Here is a 26,642-nt window from a genome sequence, read left to right on the forward strand (position 1 = left end):
AATACAACCTTCTGTCCCCGGAGCTGAGGACCGGACTAGCCCTTCAGGAGGAACACGGCATGGCCCGTGCAGGCGGCCCCTGAACCGCGAAGTCAGATTTTCAGATGCAGGGGTCTGCCTCCAAGACCCAAGTGCTTGGGCACTTTATGGAGCCCTTCAAGCCTTGGACTGCCCACCCATTAATGACAGAACAGGAAACTGAGGCCACGTGCAGGACAGGGCCCTACAGGTCAGGGCAGAGCCTCACTGGCCCCAGCCTCTTCTTTCCTTGGCCAGAGAGGACGGAAACAGTGGGAAGACACCGGTACCCAGTGACCTACAGAATTGAAATCTGGTCCCATAGAGCCCTGGGCACAGAATGGCTTACATGTCCTGTGACATCCCTTGGAGCTGCACACTCGGGAGTAGCCCAGCTCCAAGGGCAGGAGCTTATAGGTGCTGTTTGTAAGTCTTGCGATGTGGACCCTCTAGGCTTCATTTTCCCCACCTGGAGGCCAGGTATTGACAAGCCCCCTGCCTCCCTTTCCAGCTTGTGAACTAGAAAGCATTTTGGAAACTGTAAAGTGTGGTACTCTCCCTCAGAGCCTGGGAGACCTGGGGAGGGGTCACCTCTGGGGATGGGGCCTTAGGAACATGCCGCAGCAACTGGGGCCTGGTTTGGGGCCAGCCACTCCCACGCTGGGCACTGGGGGCTACAGCTGGAATGTGCTGAGCCGCAGGGGCCGCGTGAATCATTACACCTCATCAGGCTGAACCTGGGACTTCCAGACGTAAACCAGCTCGGGCTGGGCTCAGGCAGAAGGGCAGCCTCCAATCAGGGTCTCCCGGCCTTAAATCTTGTACGGTGTCCTCCTCCCCAGCTATCCAGCGCTGGTGCTGCCCCAGCTCATCCTGCAGACCCTCGGAGGGAGGGCATTCGGTCCATACACCCCTGCCTCTGTGACCTGTAGCTGCATAAGCAAGCGTTGAGGCTGGGAGGCCCTGGAGGGCACCCAGAGAGGGTTTCCTGGATGGTTTCACACCAGGAGCCCAAGTTCCAGTGGACAGTGAGTTGTATATGGAGTGTCTGTGGCGCTGCAGGGGTCAGGACAAGAGTAGAATGAGGGTCCCGATGTCTCTCCTGGCTGGCGGCCACTGGGTACCTAGTGCTGGGAGGGCAGGCCTTCTCAGAGCTCAGTTCTCCTGCCTGTGACCTGAGTATAACCACCATCAGCCCCCATTGGGCCCAAAACTTGAATAAAGTCACCCGTAGGGGCTGTGCCCCTGTGTCGTGGTGGCCTGAAATTTCTGAGATGTGGAAAGGTAAACAGGGACACAGGGACGGAGAGAAGGAGCATTAGTCAGAGAGCGGCTTGGCAGGGCGAGGGCAGAACCACTGAAGCACACACACCAGAGGGGCTGAGCTGGCCCGGGAGCCTGGCAGGCAGACCCACAGAGCAGGGCGGGGAGGGCACCTGGGTACTGGTATGCTTGGACCTGCCTCTGCTCCCCTACCAGGGGTCTGGGACAAAGTCCTGAGCCAGTGCAGGGCTTGGTGAAAAAATAATTAATTTTTCTTTTCAAGCAAAAGCTCTGACGCAGGCCTTTTTCTGTCCTGAACAGCAACATCCTTGCTTAGGCCTGACATAAAGAAGCTGCTCAGGGCTCTCCATGGCCTCCCCATGGCCAGCCTGACTCTGCTCTGTGGCTCCGGGCTCTACTTGGAAGGCCTTGCGGGTTCCAGGTGAGTGGGACACAGGAAGTCCTGAGGCTCAGGTGCAGCTGGACGGGGCCAGGCTATAGTACCCCACCAGGGTAGTGCCTGTGTGTACCTGTGCCCTGCCCTGGGGCAGAAAAGGCAGACCTGCCCACGTGGAGACATCTGTGGGTCTCGCACTATAGCAACAGGGGGCCTGTGAACATGTGATGCATAGGGATAGGCAACCCATGCTCCAAATCCCCCTGGGAGTGCCCTGTGTCATCCACAGAGTCTCCAGACACCCTGTACCTCCAGCATCCCTCCCTTGGCCTTCCCTTGGCCTTCCTGAGAGGTGAGGAACCAGCTTTCTGATGCAGAGCAAGGGGGCTGCCTGCCCAGCTGCTGTGGGAGCCTCCAGTGACTCAGCTGTGGGGGGGGGGGTGGAATGGGGGGTGTTTATGAGCAGCCGGAATGGCTGTAAAAGTGGCACCTCGGTTCACTTATGGCCTGGCCATCCCCTCCCCTACCAGCCCCTTGACTTGAAAAGCTTCCAGAGGGGCCTGGAACCTGAGAGAGATCTGGGATTAAGGCTTGGGTGGAGGCTCGGCCTGGGGTCAGGGTTCAGCCAGGGGTTAGAGGTCACATGGGGATAAGGACTTCATCTGGGGGGAAAACTCAGTGTGGGATCAGGGTGGAGACTGGGACTGAGACTACCTTGGGCTAAGGCTTGGAGATGAGGTATTGAGGTCTTGCAGGCCCTTGCCCCGGGGGCTGGAACAAATGGGTTTTCTGAGACAGTGAAGCTAGGCTGCAGAGTGGAGAACTGAGCCTCTGTCTTTCCTGTTTGAGTCTGGTGCCCAGCCTGGCCCTAGGGTCTGTGTACCTTGGCTAGAGCCTACGGGTGCTGGTTGTTGACAGGCAGCAGAGGCTTGTCAGCCTAGGGCCATTGCACTGGACACTAGTCCCTGCTCCATTTCTAAGCTCCAATGACCACCTTGGCTCCTCCTCCTAGGCCCCAGACTGGAATCAGGGAGGTAAGTCCCCACAGGGGCTCATTCCCACTCCCTGCCTGCACCCAGGCCTTTCAAAATGTCATTGAAACTGACCTGAAACTGACCCTGAGGCTCAGGGCTTGGCTGTCAAAAAAAGGACAGGCTGGCTCTCTACCAGTTAATGTGTGACACCCCACCCCCATGGTGGCACTTTAACCAGAGGCCTGGGGCTGAATTAGGGGTTCAGTGGCCCCATCCACAGTAGTGGAATGCCCAGCAGGGGACTCTGGGTTGAGACACATGAGTTATGGCTACAGGAACACCCTCAAGAGGCCCAGAGCCCATCAGACCCCCCACTGCAGTTCTATCTACATCCTACCCTGGTCCTTCCAAGTGCAAATAGTTTGTTTCCAAATCTCAAGTTTTCTGATGTCAGATCTCAGAAGGAATCCCCCATCAGTCCCTAGTTTTACCTCTCAGTTTCCCCAATCCCTCTGTGAATGTCCTTTTCCTATCACCAAGGGGTGGGGGTGGTCAGTGGTCATCAGTCATAAAACTTAGAATAGCATCACTTAGAACCAGAGACATAAAGCTGAAATTACCAAAATATAATACTGAAGAACCACAAGTGTTCTTTGGGTGCCCACTGTGGGCACCTGGGCCTCTGTTACCATAGGGGCCACACATCACAGGGGACAGCCCCAGAATCAGAGCCTCACCCCAGCAATGGAGGAGATGGGGACCCAAAAGGATGGAGGGATATCCTTTACACCAGGCCGAGGACAATCCTGACAAAGGAAACTACAAAGGCAAAGGCAGGGGAGTGGACGTGGGGAGAAGGCCGTGGACAGTTGGGAACAGCCCTCTTCGGAGGAAACGGTCTCAAACAGCACAGTCCTCAGACACCACGACAAGAAGCTGCAGGGTCGTGGGGCACGGAGGAGGGTGTGGCCATAGAGTGTATGGCAAAGACAGCTGTGGGTACCATCTGGGAGATGGATGGATTGGAGCCTGGAGAGGGGTAGGCTGCCAGGAAGGTTGGCTGCAGCTCGAATCCAGTGGCCTTAGGACTTGGGCTTGGGGACCCATTCACATTGAGGGAGAGGATTTGGGGGTTCTGAAGAACTCAATTTCCACAGCTGAGCCTGGGGAGCCCCCAGAGCCCACGGGTCTGGACACCCATCCTCCGAGGCACTACAATAATAAAGTGAAAAGTACTAGTTGAGTCAGCTGGTCAACTCCCCGTTTTACAGATGAGGAAATTGAGGCCCAGACGAGGGAGAGTCCTCTCGACCAGAACGCACTATTGGTAAGCGGGCAAGCAGCGGCTGTCGCTTAATCTGAATGATATGTCCCAGGGCCCTGAGAGTCACATTAGCTTCCTCCGGATCATCCTTAAAGGTCCTGCGGTCCCGGAACTCCCAGGTTTCCCTGGACTTCAGCTTCCCAGCCTGGTACTGAGAGATGGCAGACGTGGGGTCCCAGGCCCCCTCTCCTTGGCGCTCAGGCGTCCCCACCCCGCCAAAGCATGCAAGCCCCGCCCCTCCCGGCCCCAATCCCCAAAGACTCCTCCCTCTCCTCCCCTAAACTGTTGGTCCCCAGTGAACCAGAGCCCGCCAAGAGCGTTTGGGGGTGTGACCGGGTGGGAGAAGGAGGCGGAGCCCGCGGGTTGGGGTCTGAGCGGAGCCCCTGGTCCTGCGGCCTTGAGCCGCCTGGGGTGGAGTCAGGGGCGGAGCTGGAGAGGCCTGGCCGGCGCCTGAATGGGTCGAGACTCGGAGAGACTTGGAACCGGGGACACATGGGGAGCGGGAGACACTTGGGAGGGAGAGCGAAGGGCGTGAGGCCAGAGACGCGGGCAAGGGCAGGGGCGGGGCGGGTCTAGGGCACCGCTGACTGACCCCCTCGGGACGTTTCCGAGGCTGGGGGTCCGGGCGAGGGCAGGGCGGGGCGGGGCGGGGCTGGAGGCGGTGGCGGCCGAGCGGTCTCCCCGGGTCCCCCGGTCCAGCCCGAGCGGGAGTACAGCGGGCGCACAGACAGCGCTGCGCCCGCGGTCGCGGGGGGCACCTCTGGTGAAGAGGGCCCCCTTCGTGGCTAGGGGTCCCTATTCACCAGTCTGGGCCAGAAAATCAGGGGAAAAAAAAAAAAAAAAAGTCTGTGCCTTCTCGGAGAGGAGAATGAAGTGGCGGCCGCGTCCCGGGCTTCGTTCCCAGGCCGCGATGTCAGAGCTGCCCGGCTCGGGCCCCTCCACACCCACACCCCGCCGCTGAGCGACCCCGGGCCGCGGCCTGTAGAGAAAGGTCCCGGGCAGGGGGCGGCCGGTTCCGCGCTGCCGCTCCACACACCGCGTCGAAGGCGGCTGCGGGGGGCGGGGGCGGGAGAGGCCCAGGGAGGGCGCGGGGGAGGGAAGCGGCGCCCGGCCGCGGGGGAGGGGGAGCAGCAGACGCCGGAGCGAGGGACGCGCACGGCGGGCGGCGGCTCCGAGCGGCGGCCGGGCCGGGGGTGCTGGAAGCCAGGCGGACCAGGGGGGATCCCGAGAGCTCCATGAAGTCCCCCCGGGGCCGCGGACGGGGCGCTGTCCTGGGGAGGCTGTCGGGGGGTCCCCGACATCCATGGCTAGGCGGGGGCCGCGGCGACGCGCTCGGAGTAAGTCGGGGTCGGGGTCCGGCGCCGACGGGAGGGGGCCGGAGTCGGGTAGGGTGACTCCGGACCCGACCGGGGCGGGCGGGCTGGCCTGTCTCGGTGTCAGTCGGCGGCGCCTCCTTGGAGCCCGGTGGAGCCGCCAGCCGCGAGCCTCTTCGCTCCGTGGCTTTTTTGGAAACTTGTAAATGTTTTCGGAGACAGAGAAGAGGGAGGGGAGGGAGGGAGCGAGGGAGTGACCGAAACCGAGCTCGGGGCTGCTGGAAGACCGGAGGCCAAGGCCGGGGGAACTAGAGACAGACTGACAGACAGACGGACAGAGCGTCCTGGCCGCAGGCGCGCTCCAGCGGCGCGGGCGCAGGCGGGGCCCCGGCCGGGGCTGGGGAGGGGGTCCCGGAGGCGACTGCGGACGGGATTGGGATCTGCGGGGGTTGAGGGGCTACGAGCAGGCAGTCCGACCACCGAAGGTTTCAGTGTCGTTGCAAAGTTGGGATCGCGTCCCTAAGCGGCAGGCCCAGAGCAGCTCAAAACGCGCCCCCCGCCCCGCCCCTCTCCGCCCCTTTGCGCTTGCCGCGGAGCTAAAAATAACAGCCCCGTGCGCCCCCCGCAGACCGCGACCCCAACCCCTCCCCCGACCCCTCCCCCACGAGGCGTGGGGCGAAGCCACAGCTCCCAGTTCCCCAAAAGAAAAAAAAAAAAAAAAAAAGAAAAGAAAAGGCGGCGCGGCGGGGGGGTGGGCGGGGAGGGGGCCGGGGGGCGGGCCGGGGGCGGGGGGCCCGGCCATATGGATGTGATTTCTCCGCTCCGAGGCAGACGGGCAGCTCCGCAGCGCTCGGCGCCCGCCCGCCGCCCGCCCGGCCCCCGGCTGCCTCCCTTCCTCCTCCCTCTCTCCTCTGCGCTCTCTTTCTCGCTAGCCCTCGGCGCATGGGCCCCGCGTCGCGACCCGGGGCCTCGGGCTGCCGGGCCGCCGGGGTCTCTTAGGCCCGGGCGTGGGCGGGGCAGCCCGGCCTGACGCAGCTCTGTACCCCACCACCATCCCCAGGGCCGGTGGCGGCGGCTGCCCCGAGGGTCGGGGCCCTAGGCGGTGGCGATGGGGGCCGCCCGGATCGCGCCCGGCCTGGCGCTCCTGCTCTGCTGCCCGGTACTCAGCTCCGCATACGCTCTGGTAAGTCCCCGGTCCGCACTCCAGGACGGGTTGCAGGCTTGCTCTGGGGTCTCTGGGGCCCCTGGGGGGAGGAGGGGTGTCCAGGCAGCAGAATCGTGGGTTCCCCGAGTAATGTCAACTTTAGATGGCGGTGTCCTCTGACCTGGAATCGTCAGTGCCTGCTGTCTCTGGGGTGTCTGGATTCTGGGTTCCAGATACCTAAGGTCTCCCTGTTTCTGAAGCTTGGGTTTGGGGGTCCCAGGTCCTGAAATATGCGGTCGGAGATCCTCTATCTTCTGCTGCTCTGGTGTGTCTCCCTCAAAGATGACTGTGATGTAGCAGAAGACAGGGCTTTGGCCCTGATGTGCCTTCCGACAGACTTTCTTCGGGGGGCCTGTTTTCTGCAAGTTTTATTTGCAATCCAGGACCCAGGGCTGTGGGTCTGAGGTCAGAATCACCCAAGCAGGGGGTAGGATTTAGGGGGCCCTCCAGCTCTCCGGATCCCGCACATGCACACACACATCCACTCATGCCCAGCTTTACCCAGAGTGGAAGCTCTGTGCCCCGGGAGGCGGGTGTGGTGTGGCATGGAGGAGGGATGGAGTCCCCTGAAGGAGACTGGCCTCACAGAACATTCTTACAGGAGAAACACTCTGGAGGGGGACTCTGGTGACAGAGGGGATCCCATCTGTACCTTCCTGAGAACAGAGGCCAAGAGCGGGGACCAGGGGGAGCAGAAGAGACAGAATGGGAGCTGAGGGGAGAGAGAGGAGAAACAAAGGGTGGTAGGGAGGTGAACTCCCCACAGCGGGAGGGATAGACAGACCAAGAATAGCAGAGAAAAATCAGGAGATGCTGACAGAGGCCAAGAGCCGGAGACACAGAGGGGCAGTAGCCTGCTCATCCTGGGCCAGGGTCTGGGGGCCTTTTCCAGCAAAGTCAGTCCGATCTCACTGCAGCCCTGTCCCAGGGGACCAGCCCATTGCAGAAGAGGCTGTCTGCCTGTGTGTCTGAATTCAAGGCTCCTGCTGCCTCCCCCCCCCCCCCCCACACCTCCCAGGTGAGCATATTTGCCTTCTAGAAAGACAGGCAGACAGGCAGCCTCCTCTTCCTGACCAGCTCCCTACCCAGGCAGAGCCCCAGGGGGAAGGCAGTAGCCCTGGGTTTCCTTCAGCTTTGTCTAATGCCTGTGTAACCTTGGGCTATCCTTTACACCTCAGTTTCCCCATCTGTAAAAAGACTGTGAGAAAGAAACCGTTGCCTAAAAATCCCGCCCGAGGCTGTCTCTCTGCCGCCGGCCTCAGCGCGCCCGTTCACAGATCCCTGTGCACTCAGGACTCTGGCCTTTCAAAGCCATAGCCATCACCCAACTGAGGACTTGTAGACAGAAAACGGAGGTTCACAGGAGAACCCTGGTGAACGTCAGGGCCCAGAGCCATTTCCCCGTCCTCCCCTTGGGCCAGGCTCACCTTTCCCAGGGCCCCTCCAGGGTGTCTGAGCTCAGCCACTGTGCAGAGCCTGCCAGCACAGTCTGTGTGCACATACATGTGCGTATGACTATTAAGGGATAGACAGGGTGATGATGGGATTGGGTGTGTCGGGAGTATGTGTGTCAGGGCTCTGTGGGACTCTGGGCATGGTGTGCTCTGGGTCTGTGTGGGTGTGAGTGTTTGAGTCCATGTGTGGCTCACATGTGTCTGAAGCTATCGGTCTGCCCCTGACTTGTGGGAGCATAGTTGTGCTTGCATATGTGGGCACATGTTCACCCAGGTCCATTCGTTTCTTCTGTTAAATTAATGCTCTGCAGCGCTGCCTAATGCCAGGCACTGTTCTAAGCACTTCACAGTATCAACTACTTTACCTCTCCAACAGCCCACCGAGAAAGTTCTATTGTTGCACCCATTTTTTAACTGACCCGAAGCACACAACCGATATGACCATTACTTACGGCAGGCCAACTGAGTGCCCAGCACTGTGCCTCTGTGGGTCAGGAGGATAATGGGTGCCCAAGGCCCTACACTAGCTTCTGGGAAAACTGAGGCACATGCAGAAAACTTGCCTGGCTTAGCTGTGGCCCAAGGCTGAGGGTGCGACAGGAGGAGAGGCATCAGGGCTGGGTCTGCTCCGAGATCCTATTGGGGCCTCTGTGGCTGGACTCTCAGGCCAAGTGTGCTGGACCCTCCCTGGCTTCAGGGCTAGAGGATATGACCCAAGGGTCACCCAACACGCTGTGGGTCCCCTGGGCTCAGCTGGAGCCAGTGAGAGGCTGACAGCCTGCCAGCTCCCTCTCCTGAACCCAGGCACTGCCTCTCCCACCCAGGTCTGTGCTGGTGCCCAACAAGGTCACCAGCCCTAGTGAATAGCCTCTGTCACAAAACCTGTATGCTGCCTGCCCCGCCACCCTAGGCTGGGGAACTACAACATGTCCCACTGGGAGCACACTGGCTGTGACCAGACTCAGCTGGTCCATCCTGTGCCTTACAGGGAAGAGTAACTTCGGGGGTCAGGTGGAATGAAGTCTGGAGGGAGGGATGGGCCCAAGGATTGTGAATCAGGGGCAAAGGGGTGTTCTTATCCTTGAGGTTGCCTCATCCTGAGGACAGGTGATGGAGAAGCTGCAGGAGGAGAGGCTGAAGGTCGAGATGTGACCTCAGAGTCAGACTCAGGAGGGGCCGTGGGGAGGGGAGTGCAGGGGACCCCTCCCAGCCTGCTCCTGGGGCAGCTTGGACACAGGGTTCACTTTTAAAGACAAGAAGGAATCAATATGTATTGACCAGTGGCTGCACCCTGATTTTGAACTAGAAGCCATCACGAGTGTTTTCTCACTTCATCCACTCACCCACCCATTTTATGGGAAAGGGCCCTGAAGTTCCCACAGTGAGTCTGCGGCAGAGGTGGGATTTGAACCCAGATCTTCAGACTCCTGCACAGAGCTTCTTCCTCCAAAGCAGAGTGAGGACTTGTGCCTGCAGCAGAACCCCATGTCCACTCTGGGTTTTCTTTTTCTTCCTTTTCTTTCTTTTTTTTAAAAACTAAAATCCCATTATTTTCCTTTTATTTTCTTCTTTTTAACTTTCTAGCTGACACTTGAAAATGTTCTTCTGTATAAAAGAGTCAAATAGTACAAGTTAAACAAATGTCATCCTTGATCACTCCCAAGTTCCAGTCCCCCTTTTAGAGAAACTGTTTTTAACAGTCTGGGGTGAGGGATGTACTCTCCCAAATTCTTTCCGTATGTTTGCAAAAGGCACCTTTTTGGGTACCTATCCAGGAGATCGTTTTTTCTGTTGTTCTTTGGTTTCTTTTTAAATAAATGTTATCAGTCTATAGATAGGGCTCCACCACATGCATTGTTCTACTTAAAGGTGCACCTTGGAGACCTTTGCGTCAGTAAATGTAAATCTTTTTTTAATGCTGCATAGTATTCCAAAACCTGGGCGGTGTGCAGCGGTTCCTAGGAATGTGTGGTAGAATGTTTCTGCCAAATTTTCGTGTGTGTGTGTGTGTGTGATTCCAGATGGTGGCAGGGGAGCTCCTTGAAATGCCCTTGTGTCCCGGTGTGACCGTTCACCTGTGGGATACTTCTAGGTTCTGTCATTGCTGGGCCTGAGAACACGCACATTGTTAATTTTCATACATGTGGCCAAACGGCCCTCTGAAGAGCCGCTGCCAGTTTAGACTGACCCCAGGCGGGAAGCAGGCGAGCCTCTGCCCCACGCCCCCTGTCTTAGGACCCTGTAAGGATTCTCTCCTTCACCTTGGCCTCTCCGATAGGTGAAAAGTGGTGTCTCGTGTCATTTTAAGTTGCCACTTGCCAGCAAGCTTTTGGACTTAATGTTCGTTTATGGTCCATCTTCTAAGAGCTTGCTCAGAGCCATTACCCATCCTTCTGTGGGTTATTTGTCTGTTTCGTATTGATTTGTTGAAGCTTTTTATATCACCTGCCCTTCAGACACCCCAGCCCCCCTCCACGCCCAGCTCTGGGGACTGCCTGTGGACAGAGGGGTGGGGGATGAGCCCTGGGCAACTTGGGTTTCCTTTGGAATGTTTTAATGAGGCATCAAGCCGCCTCCCCCAGATTCCTTTTGTGGGCCTTCTGGGGACACTCCCTGGCCCGGCCACCACATCAGGATGGCCAGAGAGAAAAAGTCCCCAGGAAAAGGAAAAGGTATGGCAGGGTTTTTGCAGACCCCTTAACTTGTCTGCAAAATATAGTGTGACTGGGGGAGAGTGCAGAGTTTTACTCAGATTCACAAAGACATCAGAAGCCCCCAAACCCTCAAGAACCCCAACTCTGGAACCCGCCTTGTGTGGAGGGGAGACCTGGTAGGGTCCTCGTCGTCTGGCCAGGCAAGCTGTGGCTGGGTTGGGCCATATCGTCCCTCTGGGCCTTGGTCCCCCAGCCCCGGTAGAGGCCGCTGGTGAAAATCCACCCTGTCCCGGCCACCAACTGCACCATCCCAGGCTCCGTCCCACCGTCTGCCCGAAGGCGTCCACGCTGGCCAGGATGAGCGGCCAGGCGTCACAGTGCTCCCCCAGCCCCTCCCAGCCCCGAACACAGGCAGCCTGTTCAGGAAGGCCTGGCGCGGGGGAGGAAAAGTCCACACTTGTCAGCGGTGGCAGGCAGGAGTGTCCCCGGCAGGGAGCCCGTCGCAGCCTGCTCAGGCCAGCCGGACAGACTGAGGGCAGCAAGGGGTAGGGAGCAGTGCCTAACCAGCTGGCATGGAAAACATTGAGGGGCGCCAGTGCAGGTCCGGGAGTGGAACCTGGAGCAGGGGTGCTGGCAGGTCAGGAGGTCACCAGGGGGTCCCCTGCCCAGTCAGGTTTTCTCCTTCTGGCTTTTCTGGAGGCACACGCTCTCCTCTGCAGTGAGAGCTGAGCACGAGCCGCCGCCACCAACGCCGTCACCATCTGATCACCTGTACGGCCGCCTCCACCCCTGAGCTGCCCCTGGGGAGGCTGCCGTAGGTGCTCTGCAAAGAGGCGTTTGCTTGGTGCAGCGAAGGCTCGTACAGCCCAGGACTGTGGCAGCTGGTACCGAAGCTGGCTCCTGGCGTCTGGGCACCTCCCCCTCCCTCTCCTTGCTCCTGGGCTGCAGCCTCGGTGTCCAGCAGGCCTTAGCTCCAGTCCCCGCCCTCTTCTTTTTAACTGGGCCTCAGCCTCAGTGTCCCCATTTGTAAGATGGCATATGGTGGATGTGGTGGAAGAGAAAGGACATGTGGCTTAATGTCCAGGGGCAGTGGCTGGTGCCAACAGGCAGCGGGTTCCTGCAGGGCGGGAAGAGACTGGCCACGTCCAGGGATGACCACCAGGTGACCTGCTTCCTCCAGAGGTGAGCAGGAGGCCAGCAGCGACCTCCCCGCAAGGGGAGCAGGCTGAACCAGGCAGAGGGATGAGTGACAAGACCCAAGAGGGCACCGCGAGGCTACCGCTGCGCACGCCTTTCCCCGGCAGCAGCGGCAGCGGCTGAAGAAGGCTCCCTTGTATTTCTTCCATAGTTTTGCCCTGGGGAGAATTTAGGCCTGTCTGGGATCACAGCAGACGTGTGGAATTTGGCAGTTAGGGGCCCTGAGGAGCGGCTCTCATCTGGTCCGTGGCGTGGAACTGGCTCTCTCCACCGCCACGGCCACCGTCACACCTCCATCACTATCAGCAGCCTTGACACCACCATCTCACTGTCCTCACCACCGCCATCATTGCCACCCCAGCTCTAACAGCATCCCCGGTGGGGGCGCCTTGGGAGCAGGGTTAGAAGGAGCTGCTTGCCCCCATGGGAGGCATAGTGAGCAGATAGCTTTTCTCTTCCTTGCGGCTTCTAAACTCAGGAAATGAGAAACAGAGCTGGGCCTCTTGACCACACACTGCTCTGTCCCTGGGACAGCAGCTTCCATGTTTGTAAATAACACACTGGCTTCCAGCCCCCATCTGCACCCTGCCTGGAGCCCCGCCAGCACCAGCTCCGTGCTCCCAGGCTGCCTGTCTCCCTGTCCCCACCACAGGGCTAAGGTCAGGTCACTGCCTCACCCCTGTGTGTTCACGGGCTGCATGCCGCACGCACGTGTGCACACAGGAAGGCTCCGTGTTGGGTTAAACGAGGGGAGAGCGTGCTACTGGGGGGACCTTGAAGCTGAGCCTTAATAATGGTTAGGTCAGGGAAAGTCAACCTTAACCCAACGCCATAGGAGGGATATGGGGGAGGGCGGTTTGGGACATCCCGCATCAGGGTTGGTGGCCCCGTCAGTGGTGGGTGTGACTAACTGACCCGTGGCCATGATGCAACCCTGGGTTCTCAGTCTTTGCCCCCGAAAGCAAGATCCAGACTCTCTGGATATAAAATGATGCAAATCAGAGTCCTCCGCATCAGGTGCTGGGCCGAGAAGCCCCAAATTCTGCAGGAGAGGGCTGCTGGGGTGGGGAGTGGGAGCAGCAGACAGGGTCACCAGGCCAGAGCAGAATCACAGCTGTCAGCATTTTTCCCAGCACCCCCAGGAGATAAGGCCTTCTCAGTTGGAGCAGAGGCGGAGGGGGGCTCTTGCCCCACAAGCTCAAGCAGGGACCTTGGATCCTAGCGTGAGCCCAGGGTGGATCCAGAACTGCAGCAAGTTACTGGGGGGTCCTTCCACCCAAGAAGTTGCGAGGCACACCTCAGCCAGCAGGCCCTCCGTATTTCCTCGTCCCGATGCAGGGAGCCCCACCTCCCATCGCCCCTCATTGTGGCCCCTGCACTCAGACATGTCGCCTGCGTCCCCAGCTTGGGGGCACCCAGGGCACCCGCCAGCAGGGGGGCCCACAGCCGTGACTCGGTGCTCCTGCCGCTAACAGGAGCAATGGCGGCAGCCAGCTTCTGGGCCTCAGCTCGGCCCAGGCCTTCCACGCAGCACAGCAGGTCCGCGAATAATGTCGTCGTAGCGTAGATAAACTGCCACCAGAACCTCACTCTTGTTTGTATCAATTAGCCTGTGGTGAAACGTTACACTTCATTGCGCTTAAAATCTCAGAACCCATCGAAGATGTTACGTGAGGATGCCCTGGACCTCATTCAATCCACACAACACCCTGTTGTTACCCCAGTTTTGCAGGCAGAGAATTGAAGCACGAGGATTAAGCCACTTTCCCAGGGACACCAGGGCTGTCAGAGTGGAGGCAGGATTCCAGCTCTCCTGCTGGTGGCAGAATCTTCTGGATGCGGAGAGGCTGCAGCTGGAGGGAGGCGGGAGGGGGGATTCCAGGCAGGGCCTGCCCTCCAGGGCAGCAAGCAGGAATGCACTTGGTGGAGCTGCCCTCCCCGCCTCAGGAAGTGCTTCCTTGATTCAGGCTTGCATTCCTCTTGCTTCAGTGGCAGTTCTGCCATGATTGGGTGACAGAGAAATGGGTCGTACAGCACAAGGAGGCCAGAGGTGGGGGCATTGTCCCTGCGGGTGAATGGAGGAGTCTGGGGGCTGTAGGGCACTGGGGGCACACCCCTCCCCCTCTCCAGGGCAGTTCCCGACTCCAGAAGAGAGGGCGTGCTTCCTCTCGGCCATGGAAGGGTGAAGCCCACAGCAGACACCTTGGGCCAGTTCCTGGTCACCACCCCTGTCTGTCTGTCTGCCAATCTGCCAAACCAGCAGTCTTCCACCCAGGACTGAGTGCCTTTAGTCTTGGCCATCAGCTCGGACCCTTGGTCACAGCAGTGGGCTCGTGTGTCTGTTGAGAGGGCTGGCACACCTCGGTCAGCCCCTCGGGAGCTTGCTGTCAGCTGGAAAATCACAGTGTGTTATCTGTCTGTCTTGAGACAGGGAGGTGGGCAGGAGGACAAGGGCGGTGGGGAAGGGGCGTGGTGAGTGGGGGAGTAAGGACAATACTGTGGCACTGACGGCAGGTGGCGATTAGGGGCTGGTGGCGATCTTGGTGAAGGCGGTGATGTGCTCATGTTGCCTTTGGTGGTGCTGGTGCTGCCAGTGCTGACGGGGTGGCGGTGGTCCTGGGGGCACACTGATGGTAACAGTCGTTAGTGCTCATGGTGCTGATGGGGTGGTGGTGGTGTAGTTGGTCAAGCTGATGACAGTTGGTGGTGGTTACTGATGGAGGGGCGAGTGGCAACAATGGGAACGGTAGTGAAGGCTGCTCTGATGGGGAGGGCAGGGCCTACGCCGGGGCCAGACCCCTCAGCAGCCTGGATCCCCAGTGCCAGAGGCACAAAGAGAACTTCAAGTTAGTCTTGGAGCCTCCGGATTAGGACAGGCTTGAGGTGTCCTCCTTTAAGCCCATCCCCCGCAGCTATCCCCCCCCCCCCGGTGGCTGGCAGGTGGGGGGCAGCAGCAAGCACACAGAAAGCAGCTCCAGCCCTTCCTGGGGGCCATGGGCATGGGGTTCATCTGGGATCTCAAGGTCGAACTCAGACTCCAGAGACGCAGCGGCATGGACGCCCACAGACACACACTTAGGAGCAGCAGTATCACACGCTGCAGCGGCACACACGCGGTCCTTGGCCCAGAGTGCATGGACACAGGCATGTTCACAGACAGGGCAGACTCACGTCCCAAATGTGCATGCTGGACAATCTCCACGTGAGGTCGCACAGAGACGGGCACGCCCCGGGCCACTCGCATGCGCATGCGCAAAGGCGCCTCGGCTAAGTGAAACCAGCAGAACCCAAGGCTGGCGGAGCCAACTGGAGACTCCTTGGCCCTGGAAGCCCTTGCTGCCGCCACCAAGAGACTCGGTCAATTAACTTCTCCCTGCAGCCCGGCTCCTTGACCCACCCAGGCAGGCCAGCCAGCCCCCACCCCTGATGCCCACCCGTCCCCCACCGGCCCCCTTCCTTCCCTGTCTCCTGCTGGTTCTCCCGTCCCGAAAAGCTCCACTCAGACTCAGACTGAAGGGTCTAAGGGAACCAGGCTCTGCCCTGCAGAGTCTGAGGGGACACAGCCCTGCTCTGAGGGTGTCTAGGGACATATGCTTGCCCTGGGAATGCATTAGCCTCTGTGGGTGTCCCTTGTGGGCTTTGGCACCCTGAGCTGTTCCCAGAGCAGGATGCTGCTTTCACCCTCTGACTCCTTTCCCACCTCAAGTCAGAGGGACAGACACCCAAGTTGCTTCTGTTCCCTTCTTTAAAACCGTGCTGGCAAGACCTGGTGGATAGAGGGAGGTCCATCCAGGCTGATGGAACAGCAGGAGCAAAGGCGTGTCTGCACTTTCAGAGCAAGGTCTGCTTGCATGGAGGGAAGTTCTAGAGAAGCTGTGGGATGTGGGGATGTGGGTGATTCCCACCCACAGCCAGCACAGGAGTGCCCAGCCCAGCCCAGCCCTGACCACAGCCAGCACTGCCTCTGTCCTCTGCCTCTTGGGAGTGCAAGGATGGGAGGGGCTGAGACCCTCACCATTCACTGGGGAGAGGGTCAGAATGGGCATTGGTCCCCAGGGTGCTAGGACTTGAAGGAATCCAGGACCTGTTGTTTTCCCCAGAGCTCAGCACTCCCTGTCCACCCCCACCCCATCCAGGTTCCCAAAGGCGACCGGGATTCTTTGAGGATCTATCCTGGGACATTCCATCCCTTTCCCATGCCCCAAGGGGAACAGACTGGACAGAAAATATCAGTGTCTGGTGCATGTGGGGTTACTATTGGATGGACGGGACCATCCCCCTTCCTGTTTTTTCCTCTGGTAGGGCAGTCCTACCCCTTGGAGCTGCGGCTTCCCATCTGTAAAATGGGAGCAGTATAAGACAGATTTCTCACATTCTAGGGTCAAGGGTGTTTGGAAAGGAGAGAATCCCTCAGGGAAGTTGGGATGGTTGTGGGACCTGCTGCGGCGCAGGGAAGTCCTACCTGTGGTCTGACCTTCGACTTGGTAGGTGGATGCAGATGACGTCATGACCAAGGAGGAGCAGATCTTCCTGCTGCACCGAGCCCAGGCCCAATGCGAGAAGCGGCTCAAAGAAGTCCTGCAGAGGCCAGGTGGGGGCGGTGTTGGGGGCGGGGCCAAAGAAGGGCCTGGGGCGGGGTCAGGAGAGGGAGGGGCCCGAGGAAGGCGGGAGCCAAGTCTGCAGAACCAAGTGGCATCAGGGAAGGTGGTTCAGGTAAAGGGGGGCCAGGCAGAAGTGAGGGCCAAAAGGGAGGTGGGTCAGGCAAGATCAAAGTAAGCAGGCTCAGAAATGTGCTGAGCCTCGCCTCCCAGGGTGGGAGTTAGATGGTATGAAGGCAGCTACAGTTGTATCACCCCCACGCTGCTTAGATCCTTGAGGCTCGCCTGAACTGGCAGCACAGACTAGGGTGCTAAACCCCCCTGGGGTGGGCTGGGACAGCTTCCTGGAAGAGGAGGTGTTCAAGGGAGGGCAAGGATCCATAGGTCTCTGAAGGAGGTCACCTGGGCAGAGGGCCAGGCAGAAGTGTGCAGGATCAGGAGAATAGAGGTCCGCAGGGCAGGATGGGGAGGAGCTTAGAGGGCTAAGGATGGTACCTATGATTCTGTCAGTCATGGTCACTGTCCGGGAAAGGGTGCTTGACCTGGGGTAGGGAGGGCTTCCTTCCACCAGCACAGCCTCTCCAGGGGACCCCTGCCATGGTGAAGGTAGGGAGGATCCTCACCTGACTTCACAGCTCCTGCCCCATCTCCTGCTGGTTTTTCTTTTTTTTTTAAGTAGTTTATTTTTTATTGTGTTTTTCCATTACCATTTATCCCCCTTATACCCTCTTCCACCTCCACTCACCCCTTCCCTGGTTTTGATCTCGAGCCCATTTCCTGGAAGTGGAGATGGGGCCTCATTAGCACCCATCCAGGCCTCTGACATCTGATTAATCTCATCCTCCTGGAAGCGGTCCAGACCCAGAGCGGCTGGCGCGCAGGAGCGGCTTCCTCCCTGAGCTGGCCCAGAGGCTTCGGGGGAAGGGTGCTTGGGCTCACCCAAGACAAGCTCCAGTACGACAACTCTGTAGCACACGGACTTGCTCACACTCACACGGACTCCCATCAGCCCCACCAGTGGCTCCCTGGTCCTGTGCCCAGTCATTCCAGGGTTTTGGGGGTCAGGTGGGCCCTCCTCACTTTGGGTCCTTCCTCCTTGTTGTGGGAGACTGGAGGCACCTGCTTTTGCCCTCTCAGTTGGTGATGGAGCCCTCTCTTCCTGCTTCACCCCATCCTGCTCCCCCCACCCTATGATGCCCAAGGATGCAGGCAGGAAAACGGGCACAGCCATTCCATCCCATTCCGGGGTGTCCGCACTCAGCTTCCCACTGTTGCCCCAGACCCTGATGTGGGAATGCCAGGGCCCTGGCTTGGGCTGCAGCCTAAGGAATGCAAGTCAGATCATGAGGGAGATTTTTCAGCGAAGAGGAGGGACCTGGAGCATCTCTCCCGTGGAAAGGCCAGGCCCCACCTCAGATGAAGTCTCTAGGGTCTTGGTTTGTCCCTTGTGAGTCCCTTACTCGGGTATCCTGGGTCAGGGGACAGGGTAGGTAGACTTGTCTGTCTACCCCTGGCAGCTGCGTACTCTTCCGCGCCAGCCGCTTCTTGACCTGCCCAGCGCTCTGGCCTGACTTCATTTTCACTGTGTAACCTCTCTGTTGACATCACCGCTACTGTCTGCTTTTGCCATGCGCCCCCTGGTGGGGCCTTCGCGTCCTGCACGGGCTCTGGCTCGCTCTGAGTCTGAGGACAGACACCACCTGTGCTCACGTCTTGCCTGCCCACGTTTACCGCCCGGCCCTCTAGTCGACCCCACACCACGTGGTGTTGGCTCCCATTTGAACTCCTCTTTGACAGTCTCCTTCCCTTTGATTACTTCTGCACCTGGCAAGCACTTTACAGTTTGTAAAGCACTTCCTCGTCTGTCATCTCAGCTCTCCCGACAGCCGGGGTGTCAGCAGGGCAGGGCACCACCCCCGTTGTACAACCAGGGAGTCTGAGGCGGGGCGGGGGGGGGGGGTGCCCTGGAGCTCCTGCTGCAGCACAGCTGACACCCATAACTGCCCTGATTTCTCCAGCTGACATAATGGAATCGGACAAAGGCTGGGCATCCACGTCCACGTCAGGGAAGTCCAGGAAAGAGAAAGCATCCGGAAAGCTCTACCCTGAATCTGAGGAGGACAAAGAGGTGCCCACTGGCAGCAGGCACCGAGGTATGTCCACACGCCCATCCGAGACCGGCCAGACTGCCCACTACTCTGTCTCTTTCCAGTGAGCTCAAGCTCCTGGGCTCCCATGGAAAGGCAGAGGCTGCTGCCCCTCCCAGGAAAGCAGGGGAGGGTCTGGAAGGAGACAGAGTCGAGGGGCCTGCATATAGAGGAGGCAGGCAAGCTCAATGGGCTCAGCCCCCAGGAGATGTGGGCAGAGAATTTCCCCTGCACCACCCAGGGGTAGGGGAGGCTCCTTCCATGGAGAGAAATGACAGAGAACCTGGGAGACAAGAGGGGCAGAGACCCAGAGACAGAGAGACAGAGAGGAAGAGAGGCAGGGAGAGACAGAGAGGGGACCAGGAGGTTCAAACTGGGACTGGGGCTCAGGGTCTCAGAGGAGGGTGCACCGAGACACACAGTGAGGTGGACCATTAGAGACAGGCAGGAGGGGAGGGTGGCCGCGGAGGGTGCGGCCAGAGACAGTGGGACAAGGAGGGGAGAAAAGAAGAGAGGAAGGGAGAGGCAGGGCTGCGCTGTCCCCCAGGGAGGTAAGGAGAGACAAACGCAGAGCCCAGGCTGCAGCCACAGGGCCGGTTTGAACCGGCTGGGTGGGCAGGAGATTCCAGATGGGCCACATCTGGGAGGCTGTGGTCACCCTGTGGCTCCCCAGGGACCAGAGGGAATTGTGGGCCTGGCCAGGCGGGGCTGGGAATATGGTGCCCAGGACAGAGAGCCTTTCACCAGGACGGGGTGGGTCCAGCCATCCAGGCAGCCCTCCAGGGTGGCTGGAGAGTCCTGTGGTTGGAGCCCTGCAGGACAAAGAAGGGAACTGGGGGGTGGAAAGTGGAAGATTGAAAAGCTGGGGACCCTCCAAGGTCACACAGCTTCTCTGCTGTGAGTCTGGAGCCCCACAAGGGATGTGTCATCCTGCCTGGGACCCCAGTGGGCACATAGATGACTCCCCCCCACCAGGGTTCTTCACTGGAGTCTCATGGCAGGTGCTTGGGGCGGGCCTTGGATGGTGGTGGGCGCGAGGATCGATATGGTCAGTGTCAGCTTCCCAGTGAAGAAACTGAAGTGCAAAGAGGGTGGACCTCTGCATGAGGTCAGCAGCTCTTTGCGAGTTCAGCTGGCCCTGGAGATAGACCTTCTGCCTCCTGTCCATGGTCCCCGGGCAAGGGTCACATAGGAAGCATTCTCAGCTGAGCGAGAGCTAGTCTGGAAACTTGCCCTTCTCCAGGGACACCTGGAAGGTGGGACAAGGAGCGGAGAGAAAAGAGAGCCCTGGCCAGGGCCGAGCACTCAGGAGGGCAGGGCCTTGGGCTATACGACCTCAGCAAATCCCTCGCCTCTCTTGGCATCGGCCAGCCTTGGGGCCAGTGACAGCACCTGCACACGGGGCTGTAGTGAATTCTATGAGGCCATGTGTGTACAGGGCACAGTAGGGAGTAAAGGCTCAATACAGTCTCAACAGAACTCTTCAGGCCCGAGTTCCCCAGTCCTGGGGTGCAACGGTCCCTGAGGGAGCCCTCTGGGTCATAAAGCATGGACTTGACTGGGTGTGCCCACCTTGTCTGTCTCTGTGGGCACAGGGCGCCCCTGCCTGCCGGAGTGGGACCACATCCTGTGCTGGCCGCTGGGGGCACCAGGCGAGGTGGTGGCCGTGCCCTGTCCTGACTATATTTATGACTTCAATCACAAAGGTAAGGTGGGCTGGAATAGGGTGGGACCACAGGGATACCAGGACTTGGAGCTCAGGGCTTCAGGGGCTCCAGAGACCCCTGTGCCTGCCCTTACCCTCCCACGGGCCTGCAGGCCATGCCTACCGCCGCTGTGACCGCAATGGCAGCTGGGAGCTGGTGCCAGGGCACAACCGGACATGGGCCAACTACAGCGAATGCCTCAAGTTCCTGACCAATGAGACTCGCGAACGGGTGAGAGCCTTCCCTGTCCCCAACCTGACTGGGTTAAGGCCATCCGACACCACTGGTGACCCCTGACCTAGTCCTGACTTCTTCAGCAACCTTAATCTGGCCTTTGACCCTGGCCCTGGGTGTCTCCCCACCTACACAGGAGGTGTTTGACCGCCTGGGCATGATCTACACCGTGGGCTACTCTGTCTCGCTGGCCTCCCTCACCGTGGCTGTGCTCATTCTGGCCTACTTTAGGTGGGCGGGGCAAGGGGCGGGGCGAGGCCGAGGTGGGAAGGGGGGGCGGGGCGGGGCCGGGGTGGTACCTCCCGTCTCACTGCGCCCCTACCCCGGCCCGGTGTCGCGACCCACTGCGCACAGCGCGGCTTCCTGCCCACCCATCGCGCGTCCCGCACCCTCACCCACGCTGATGTCGCGCGCCCCGCAGGCGGCTGCACTGCACACGCAACTACATCCACATGCACCTGTTCCTGTCCTTCATGCTTCGCGCCGTGAGCATCTTCGTCAAGGACGCGGTGCTCTACTCGGGCTCCAGCCTGGATGAGGCCGAGCGCCTCACCGAAGAAGAGCTGCGCGCCATCGCCCAGGCCCCCCCGCCGCCCGCCGCCGCCTCCGGCTATGTGAGTGAGCCCCACGGCTGCCCGGGCTCGGGGCCTCTGGCCACCCCAGCTTCGCAGGAGGCCTGCCCGGCTGCACCTGGTGCTTCCATCTCGGCCCTCGCCCCTGCCTGTCTCCAGCCACCACTGGCTTCAGGCCGCTCACCCACCGCACTGGGTCCCTCGCGCCCCTCAGCCCTGCTTCCAGCCCCCACTGCCGGCAGGGTCATTAGCACTCTTGCCTCAGCCCTGCACCCCACTCGTTCCCCTTAACCCCCTGCCACTGTTGTGAGGGCCCTCCTGTCCCTGAAAACATCCCCAACCCCTCCCCTTGGTCGAAGACCTGGCCCAGAGCCTGCCCCTTCCTTGGGGACTTGGGGACTTGACCAGCATTAGTTGTCCTCTCTCCCCTCTGCCATCCCAGTCCCTCGCTCTCTGCCCCTTGCCCTCTGGCTAACACCAGCTGATCTCCTAGGCTGGTTGCCGCGTGGCTGTGACCTTCTTTCTTTACTTCCTGGCCACCAACTACTACTGGATTCTGGTGGAGGGGCTGTACCTGCACAGCCTCATCTTCATGGCCTTCTTCTCCGAGAAGAAGTACCTGTGGGGCTTCACAGTCTTCGGCTGGGGTATGCAGGTGTTGGGGGTGAGGAACAGGCAGTGTGGGACTCTGGGTGAGGGGAGCAGAGGGGACCACTGAGGATAAGGCATCCATACAGCATAACCCATCCCAGATGTGGGGCAGCAGGTGGGCAGCATGCCCACCCTTCTGTGACTGTGACCTTTTCCCAGGCTCCAGGAACAGAGCTTGGCTGGGTAGGGTTCATCTGGAGTCGGCTCAGCCTGGAGTTGGGGCTCAGCCCAGGAGAGGGTGCAAGGACTCTCAGATCAAGATTCACCTCAGGATCAGAGTAGTGTCTTGGGTCTGAGGTCAGCCTAAAGCTGGAGTTGGAATCTGGGACCCCGAACCCTATTTCCCCACCAGTCCTCTCACTGTGTGGCTGCCCACAGGGTCCATCCATGGCCCTGCTCTCAGCTTTGGCAGCCTCTCTGCAGAATGGGTGGCTGGGGCTCTGCTCTCCTCCCCTGAGGGCTCCGGGATCAAGTTACTGATAATTGTCCATTATTGTTGGCAGCACGAGGGCTTGGCTGGGCTCTGGGCAGCTGGCCAGACTGCAGAGGGGTAGGCCTGGTGGCCAGAGCCCTCCCATCGCTCAGCACCCAGGGGTCCTCAGCTCAACAGCCACAGCCTCCCTGCTCCTTGGCACACGCTCTGACCTTGGCCTCAGCTATGGGAGTCCTAGGCCTGGTCCCAGGAACTGAGGAAGGCTCTGGGGCTAGCGGGTGTCAAAGTGGGGGGTCGCACCGATGGAGAGCACAGAGAACTTGTAACTTTGTGGCCCAGGAAAGTCACAGATCTTTCTCTCGTCATAAACCCAGGTCACTCCCTCCCCCTCCCAGAGGTGCTCAGGTCTAGCATGAGTGCGAGGGGATGGAGGGTGGGGACCTGGACTCCCTTTCTAGAGGCAGAGCTCATCCAGAGGTACCGTTTGCCATCTGAGCTGGCTTAGGCCTGGGCACACCGAGGTTCCCCGTGGCCCTTTACCCAGCCGAAACAACAACCCTCCCTCCATTCAGCTCATCCTGGGTGGGGAGGGGGTGCTGGGACAAAATTTCTGGTAATAGGCTCCCTCCCCGACAGGAAACTCCCATCCCAGAGCAGCGCCCTTTAGAGGGGCGGAGGAGGAATAGGCTGGGCATGGATAAGTTACACCTGTTCTACCACGTGGCCTGCAGGTGTGACTGTGTGTGTGGAGAAGCAGAATCAAAATGAGGGTAGAGGGCTGAACGGGGTCCTGAGCCCTGAGGGGAGGCTGTGGGGGCAGCAGGGCAGCACATGCTGGGGTCTGGCTCTGCCACCAAGCAGGGACATTGATGGGTAAGCGGGGTTCCTCAGGAGGAAGGGGAGTGGGACGGGTGGGCGAGGAGAGACAGACGTCACGAAGAGCATCTGCAGTTCCTTACCGTTCCCTCTGTGCTCGCAGGTCTGCCCGCCGTCTTCGTGGCCGTGTGGGTCAGTGTGAGGGCCACCCTGGCCAACACTGGGTAGGTCCAGGTGGGCAAGGAGGCCGGGGCAACGCAGGCCAGAAACACCCTGGGTCCCTCTTCCTCTGTGAAGCCTATGGCGGGGCCTCCTGTACCCTGACCCTGCGTGTCTCTAGCTTTAGGGATTTTCAGTCCAGCTCTGAGCCAGGTTGTCCCCCTTCAAGGTCACAAGAGGCTACTTCAAAAGCGGTCCCTGAGGGCAGCTTCATGCCTAGCCAACCCGACACTCCCCTGTCCTGTCTCCCCACCAGCTAATTTCAGAGTAGACCAGCTCTGGGACCTCTCTGTGGGCAGGCTCAGGGCGGGAACAGAAGGGGGTGGGGGCTGATGTCTCTGCCTCCCCCAGGTGCTGGGACTTGAGCTCCGGGAACAAGAAGTGGATCATCCAGGTGCCCATCCTGGCCTCCATTGTGGTGAGCAGGGGGGGGGCCACAGGGCTGGGTGGGGGTGGAGGTCACAGAGCCCAGTGATTAGTCTCTGACAGGGACCTATAGAAGCTTCCCTGGACCCCAGGGTCAGAGTCACAGGGCCTGAGAAGCAGCTGATTCCCATTCCGGTCCAGATGGGAAAACTGAGGGCCCAGGGAGCACCTTGGAGATTCAGAGGCAGAGCAGAGCCGGGCGGGGCTGCGGGTCCTGGCGTCCTTGCCTGCACCCTGCCAGGATGTAGCACGGAGACTCAGCCCTCCCTCCTGCCCACAGCTCAACTTCATTCTCTTTATCAACATCGTCCGGGTGCTTGCCACCAAGCTGCGAGAAACCAATGCTGGCCGGTGTGACACGCGGCAACAGTACCGGTGAGCGATCCACCATGCCCAGGCTCCTCATAGTTCAGAGGGCATCAGACACCAGCGCCCTGCACAAAAGCAAAGGCAGAGGTCCCAAGAATGAGTCAGTCTCACGGGTAGCACCCAGCTCCTGACTCCCTGGCTGGTCCCACCCTAAAGTGAAGGGATCTCACCTGGCCTCTGCAGGCCCAGGGGCACCCCAAAGCCAATCTGGGCCCCTCAGTGCAGGTGCTGTACTACAGCCGGGGTTTGCAAGGGTGGGACAAACCCAGACCTCTCTTCAAAGCTGGTCACAGGGAGTCCGAGGGACAGGTGGGCAATGGGTGGCCTCGAGAAGGTGAGAAGGTACAGCTCAGCTGAAACCTGAGGAGTGGGCTGTGGGATAATGAGGTGAGGCCATGGGGGAGTGACTGAGTGCCAGCAGTGGGACCAGCAGGTACAAAGGACCCTGGGACAGGAGACTGTAATTTATGGTCCACTCCAGGACGCCTCAGAACCAAGGGGCCCTAGAAACACTTAGCTGAGACAACTAAGTATTGTTGTCCCAGGTGAACTGGCTTGTCCTCCATGGTGGCCAGAGCCTTGGGCATCTAAGTGGCTTTTGGAGCCTGGGGCCAGCAGGTAGGGGTGGCAGAGTGCCGGTGGAGGAGGCAGTGGCTCAGCCCTGACCCGCCTGCCCTGCTGGCCCAGGAAGCTGCTCAAATCCACGCTGGTGCTCATGCCGCTCTTTGGTGTCCACTACATCGTCTTCATGGCCACACCGTACACCGAGGTCTCAGGGACGCTCTGGCAAGTCCAGATGCACTACGAGATGCTCTTCAACTCCTTCCAGGTGCGCGGCGTGGCTGGCCTGGCTGGGGCGGGGGTGCTGCTTCCCCTCTCCCGCCACGGGCTCCACGCCCTGACCCTCAACCCCAACGCCTCTCTCCACAGGGATTTTTTGTCGCCATCATATACTGTTTCTGCAATGGCGAGGTAAGTAAGCAGTGGGTGGGCAGTGGTGGGGCAAGGCAGGAGAGACACAGGAATGCTGGGGGCCCCCCTAGCTCTGTCCCTCCATTCTTCTGCCTGGTTCTCCCTGTGTGCCTCCAGCAACATCCCTAAAGACATTCTGAAGGCTGAGAGAAGTCTTTCCAGATGATTCAGGCTAGGATGTGCTAGGGTTTGTGGGCTCATCAACCTCTGGCACAGCCCAGCGTCTTCCTAACGCCACGGCTGAATTCTCCGTAATCCGGTTTGAACGACTCAGCCACCCTCGGGGCCACTTGAGCCTTGTACATTCTGGGTGTGTCAACCGCCCGTAGCCAGACACCATGTTCTGAGGATGACGAGTTTTACGTGGTCTTGTAATTTTCCAGGAATAACCCCTGCCTCTGTCCCCATCCAGTGCCGAGTGTTGCAGGGACGCGAATGGGGGCACAGCTGGGGTTGGGGTGACTGGGCAGAAGGGCCAGGGGCATACCTGATGGCCCAGCCTGCTCCTGCCATCCCAGGTACAGGCCGAGATCAAGAAGTCCTGGAGCCGCTGGACGCTGGCACTGGATTTCAAGCGCAAGGCCCGCAGTGGAAGCAGCAGCTACAGCTACGGCCCGATGGTGTCTCACACGAGCGTGACCAACGTAGGCTCCCGCGCGGGACTCGGCCTGCCCCTCAGCCCCCGCCTGCTGCCCGCTGCCACCACCAACGGTCACCCCCAGCTGCCCGGCCACACCAAGCCAGGGACCCTGGTCCCCCAGACCCCACCGCCGGCCATGGCCGCTCCCAAGGACGACGGTTTCCTCAATGGCTCTTGCTCAGGGTTGGATGAGGAGGCCTCTGCGCCGGAGCGGCCGCCCGCCCTGTTGCAGAAAGAGTGGGAAACAGTCATGTGATCGGGGACCCAAGGGTTGGACCTATGGACATAAAGGTGGAGAGATGGACCACGAGACAGGTGGTTGGATGGTTGCCTACTTGCGGCTGGGCTGAGAGGACAAAACAGGAAAAGAAAAAAAAGGGAAAAGGAAGCAGTGTGTGGCTTCCTGTGGTCGGAGCTGGGGACTCGTCACCCAGGAGGGAAGGGAGCAGGGAGTCGCGGGGGAAGTCTGGAGTCTCCCCTCAGGAGGGGATCTAGCCACCATGGGCCAGTCCCTGGGGTCAGGGCACAGTCCTGCAGAAAGGACCTGGGCGAGGCCACTGTCTGGGTTTAGAGAGGCTCGTTTGCTGTCACACAGTGACCAGTGGACCTGTGCAGGAGCAGACCCCAGCCTTTCTCTGCCACCAGCTGCCACCTCCCCTGCTCCCCACACTGGAACCCCAGCCCCATGGGGAAAGAAACTCCCCTAAGCCAGCTCTCCACCTGGCCCCCAATCACTGTCTCCCCAGGGCCGACAGTAGACCCTTCAGGTCCTGGGCCGCACACCCCAAGCCTGAGGCCCTGCTCTGGATCCCTTTCTGCCTGTCTGCTGTGCCCCGTGGAGGCTGAGCCATTCAGGGAGCCCCCGCATTTGATTCCCAGCCCCCAGCCTGGACCATGGCCAGGGCCATTGAGTGAAAGGTTGGCTGGGGCCTCTGCTCCAGCTCAGGAATTGTTAGGGAGCCAGGGCTCAGAGCCCAGGGAGCTGGCTGGTGGGATTCTGTGACTCAGCCACTCACTAGGGACCTGAGACGGTCACTGAGCGTCCCCACCAAGCACCCACC

At 60.0% G+C, this 26,642-nt stretch overlaps 1 protein-coding gene across 3 annotated transcripts; it reads left to right on the forward strand.

The window, feature by feature from the left end:
- The first annotated feature begins 1,608 nt into the window (after positions 1-1,608).
- On the forward strand, positions 1,609-25,891 carry PTH1R (parathyroid hormone 1 receptor). 3 transcript variants are annotated; one of them, XM_090283071.1, is made up of 16 exons: positions 1,609-1,723; positions 3,924-3,979; positions 6,350-6,472; positions 16,287-16,389; positions 18,415-18,549; positions 20,139-20,249; positions 20,362-20,480; positions 20,620-20,714; positions 20,905-21,097; positions 21,549-21,702; positions 23,119-23,179; positions 23,526-23,592; positions 23,881-23,975; positions 24,657-24,798; positions 24,900-24,941; positions 25,460-25,891. In XM_090283071.1, exons 3-16 carry the CDS (start codon positions 6,398-6,400, stop codon positions 25,835-25,837), a joined length of 1,770 nt encoding a protein of 589 aa, XP_090139197.1. In that variant the 5' UTR covers positions 1,609-1,723; positions 3,924-3,979; positions 6,350-6,397; the 3' UTR covers positions 25,838-25,891. The 3 variants fall into 3 exon arrangements, with proteins under 3 accessions (XP_090139197.1, XP_090139199.1, XP_090139198.1); XM_090283073.1 differs by lacking the exon at positions 3,924-3,979; XM_090283072.1 differs by lacking the exons at positions 1,609-1,723; positions 3,924-3,979 and adding an exon at positions 5,118-5,313.
- The last annotated feature ends 751 nt before the right edge of the window (positions 25,892-26,642 follow it).

The sequence above is a fragment of the Furipterus horrens genome, unplaced genomic scaffold (assembly GCF_987537825.1).
Source record: "Furipterus horrens unplaced genomic scaffold, mFurHor1.1.pri manual_scaffold_7, whole genome shotgun sequence".
Taxonomy (NCBI): domain Eukaryota; kingdom Metazoa; phylum Chordata; class Mammalia; order Chiroptera; family Furipteridae; genus Furipterus; species Furipterus horrens.

Excerpts from the sequence above, each read along its gene's own strand:
- PTH1R (XM_090283071.1), top strand. The coding sequence starts at position 6,398 with ATGGGGGCCGCCCGGATCGCGCCCGGCCTGGCGCTCCTGCTCTGCTGC. Across the intron at positions 21,098-21,548 it reads CCGCCGCCGCCTCCGGCTAT|GCTGGTTGCCGCGTGGCTGT; the intron begins GTGAGTGAGCCC and ends CTGATCTCCTAG. Across the intron at positions 24,942-25,459 it reads ACTGTTTCTGCAATGGCGAG|GTACAGGCCGAGATCAAGAA; the intron begins GTAAGTAAGCAG and ends CTGCCATCCCAG.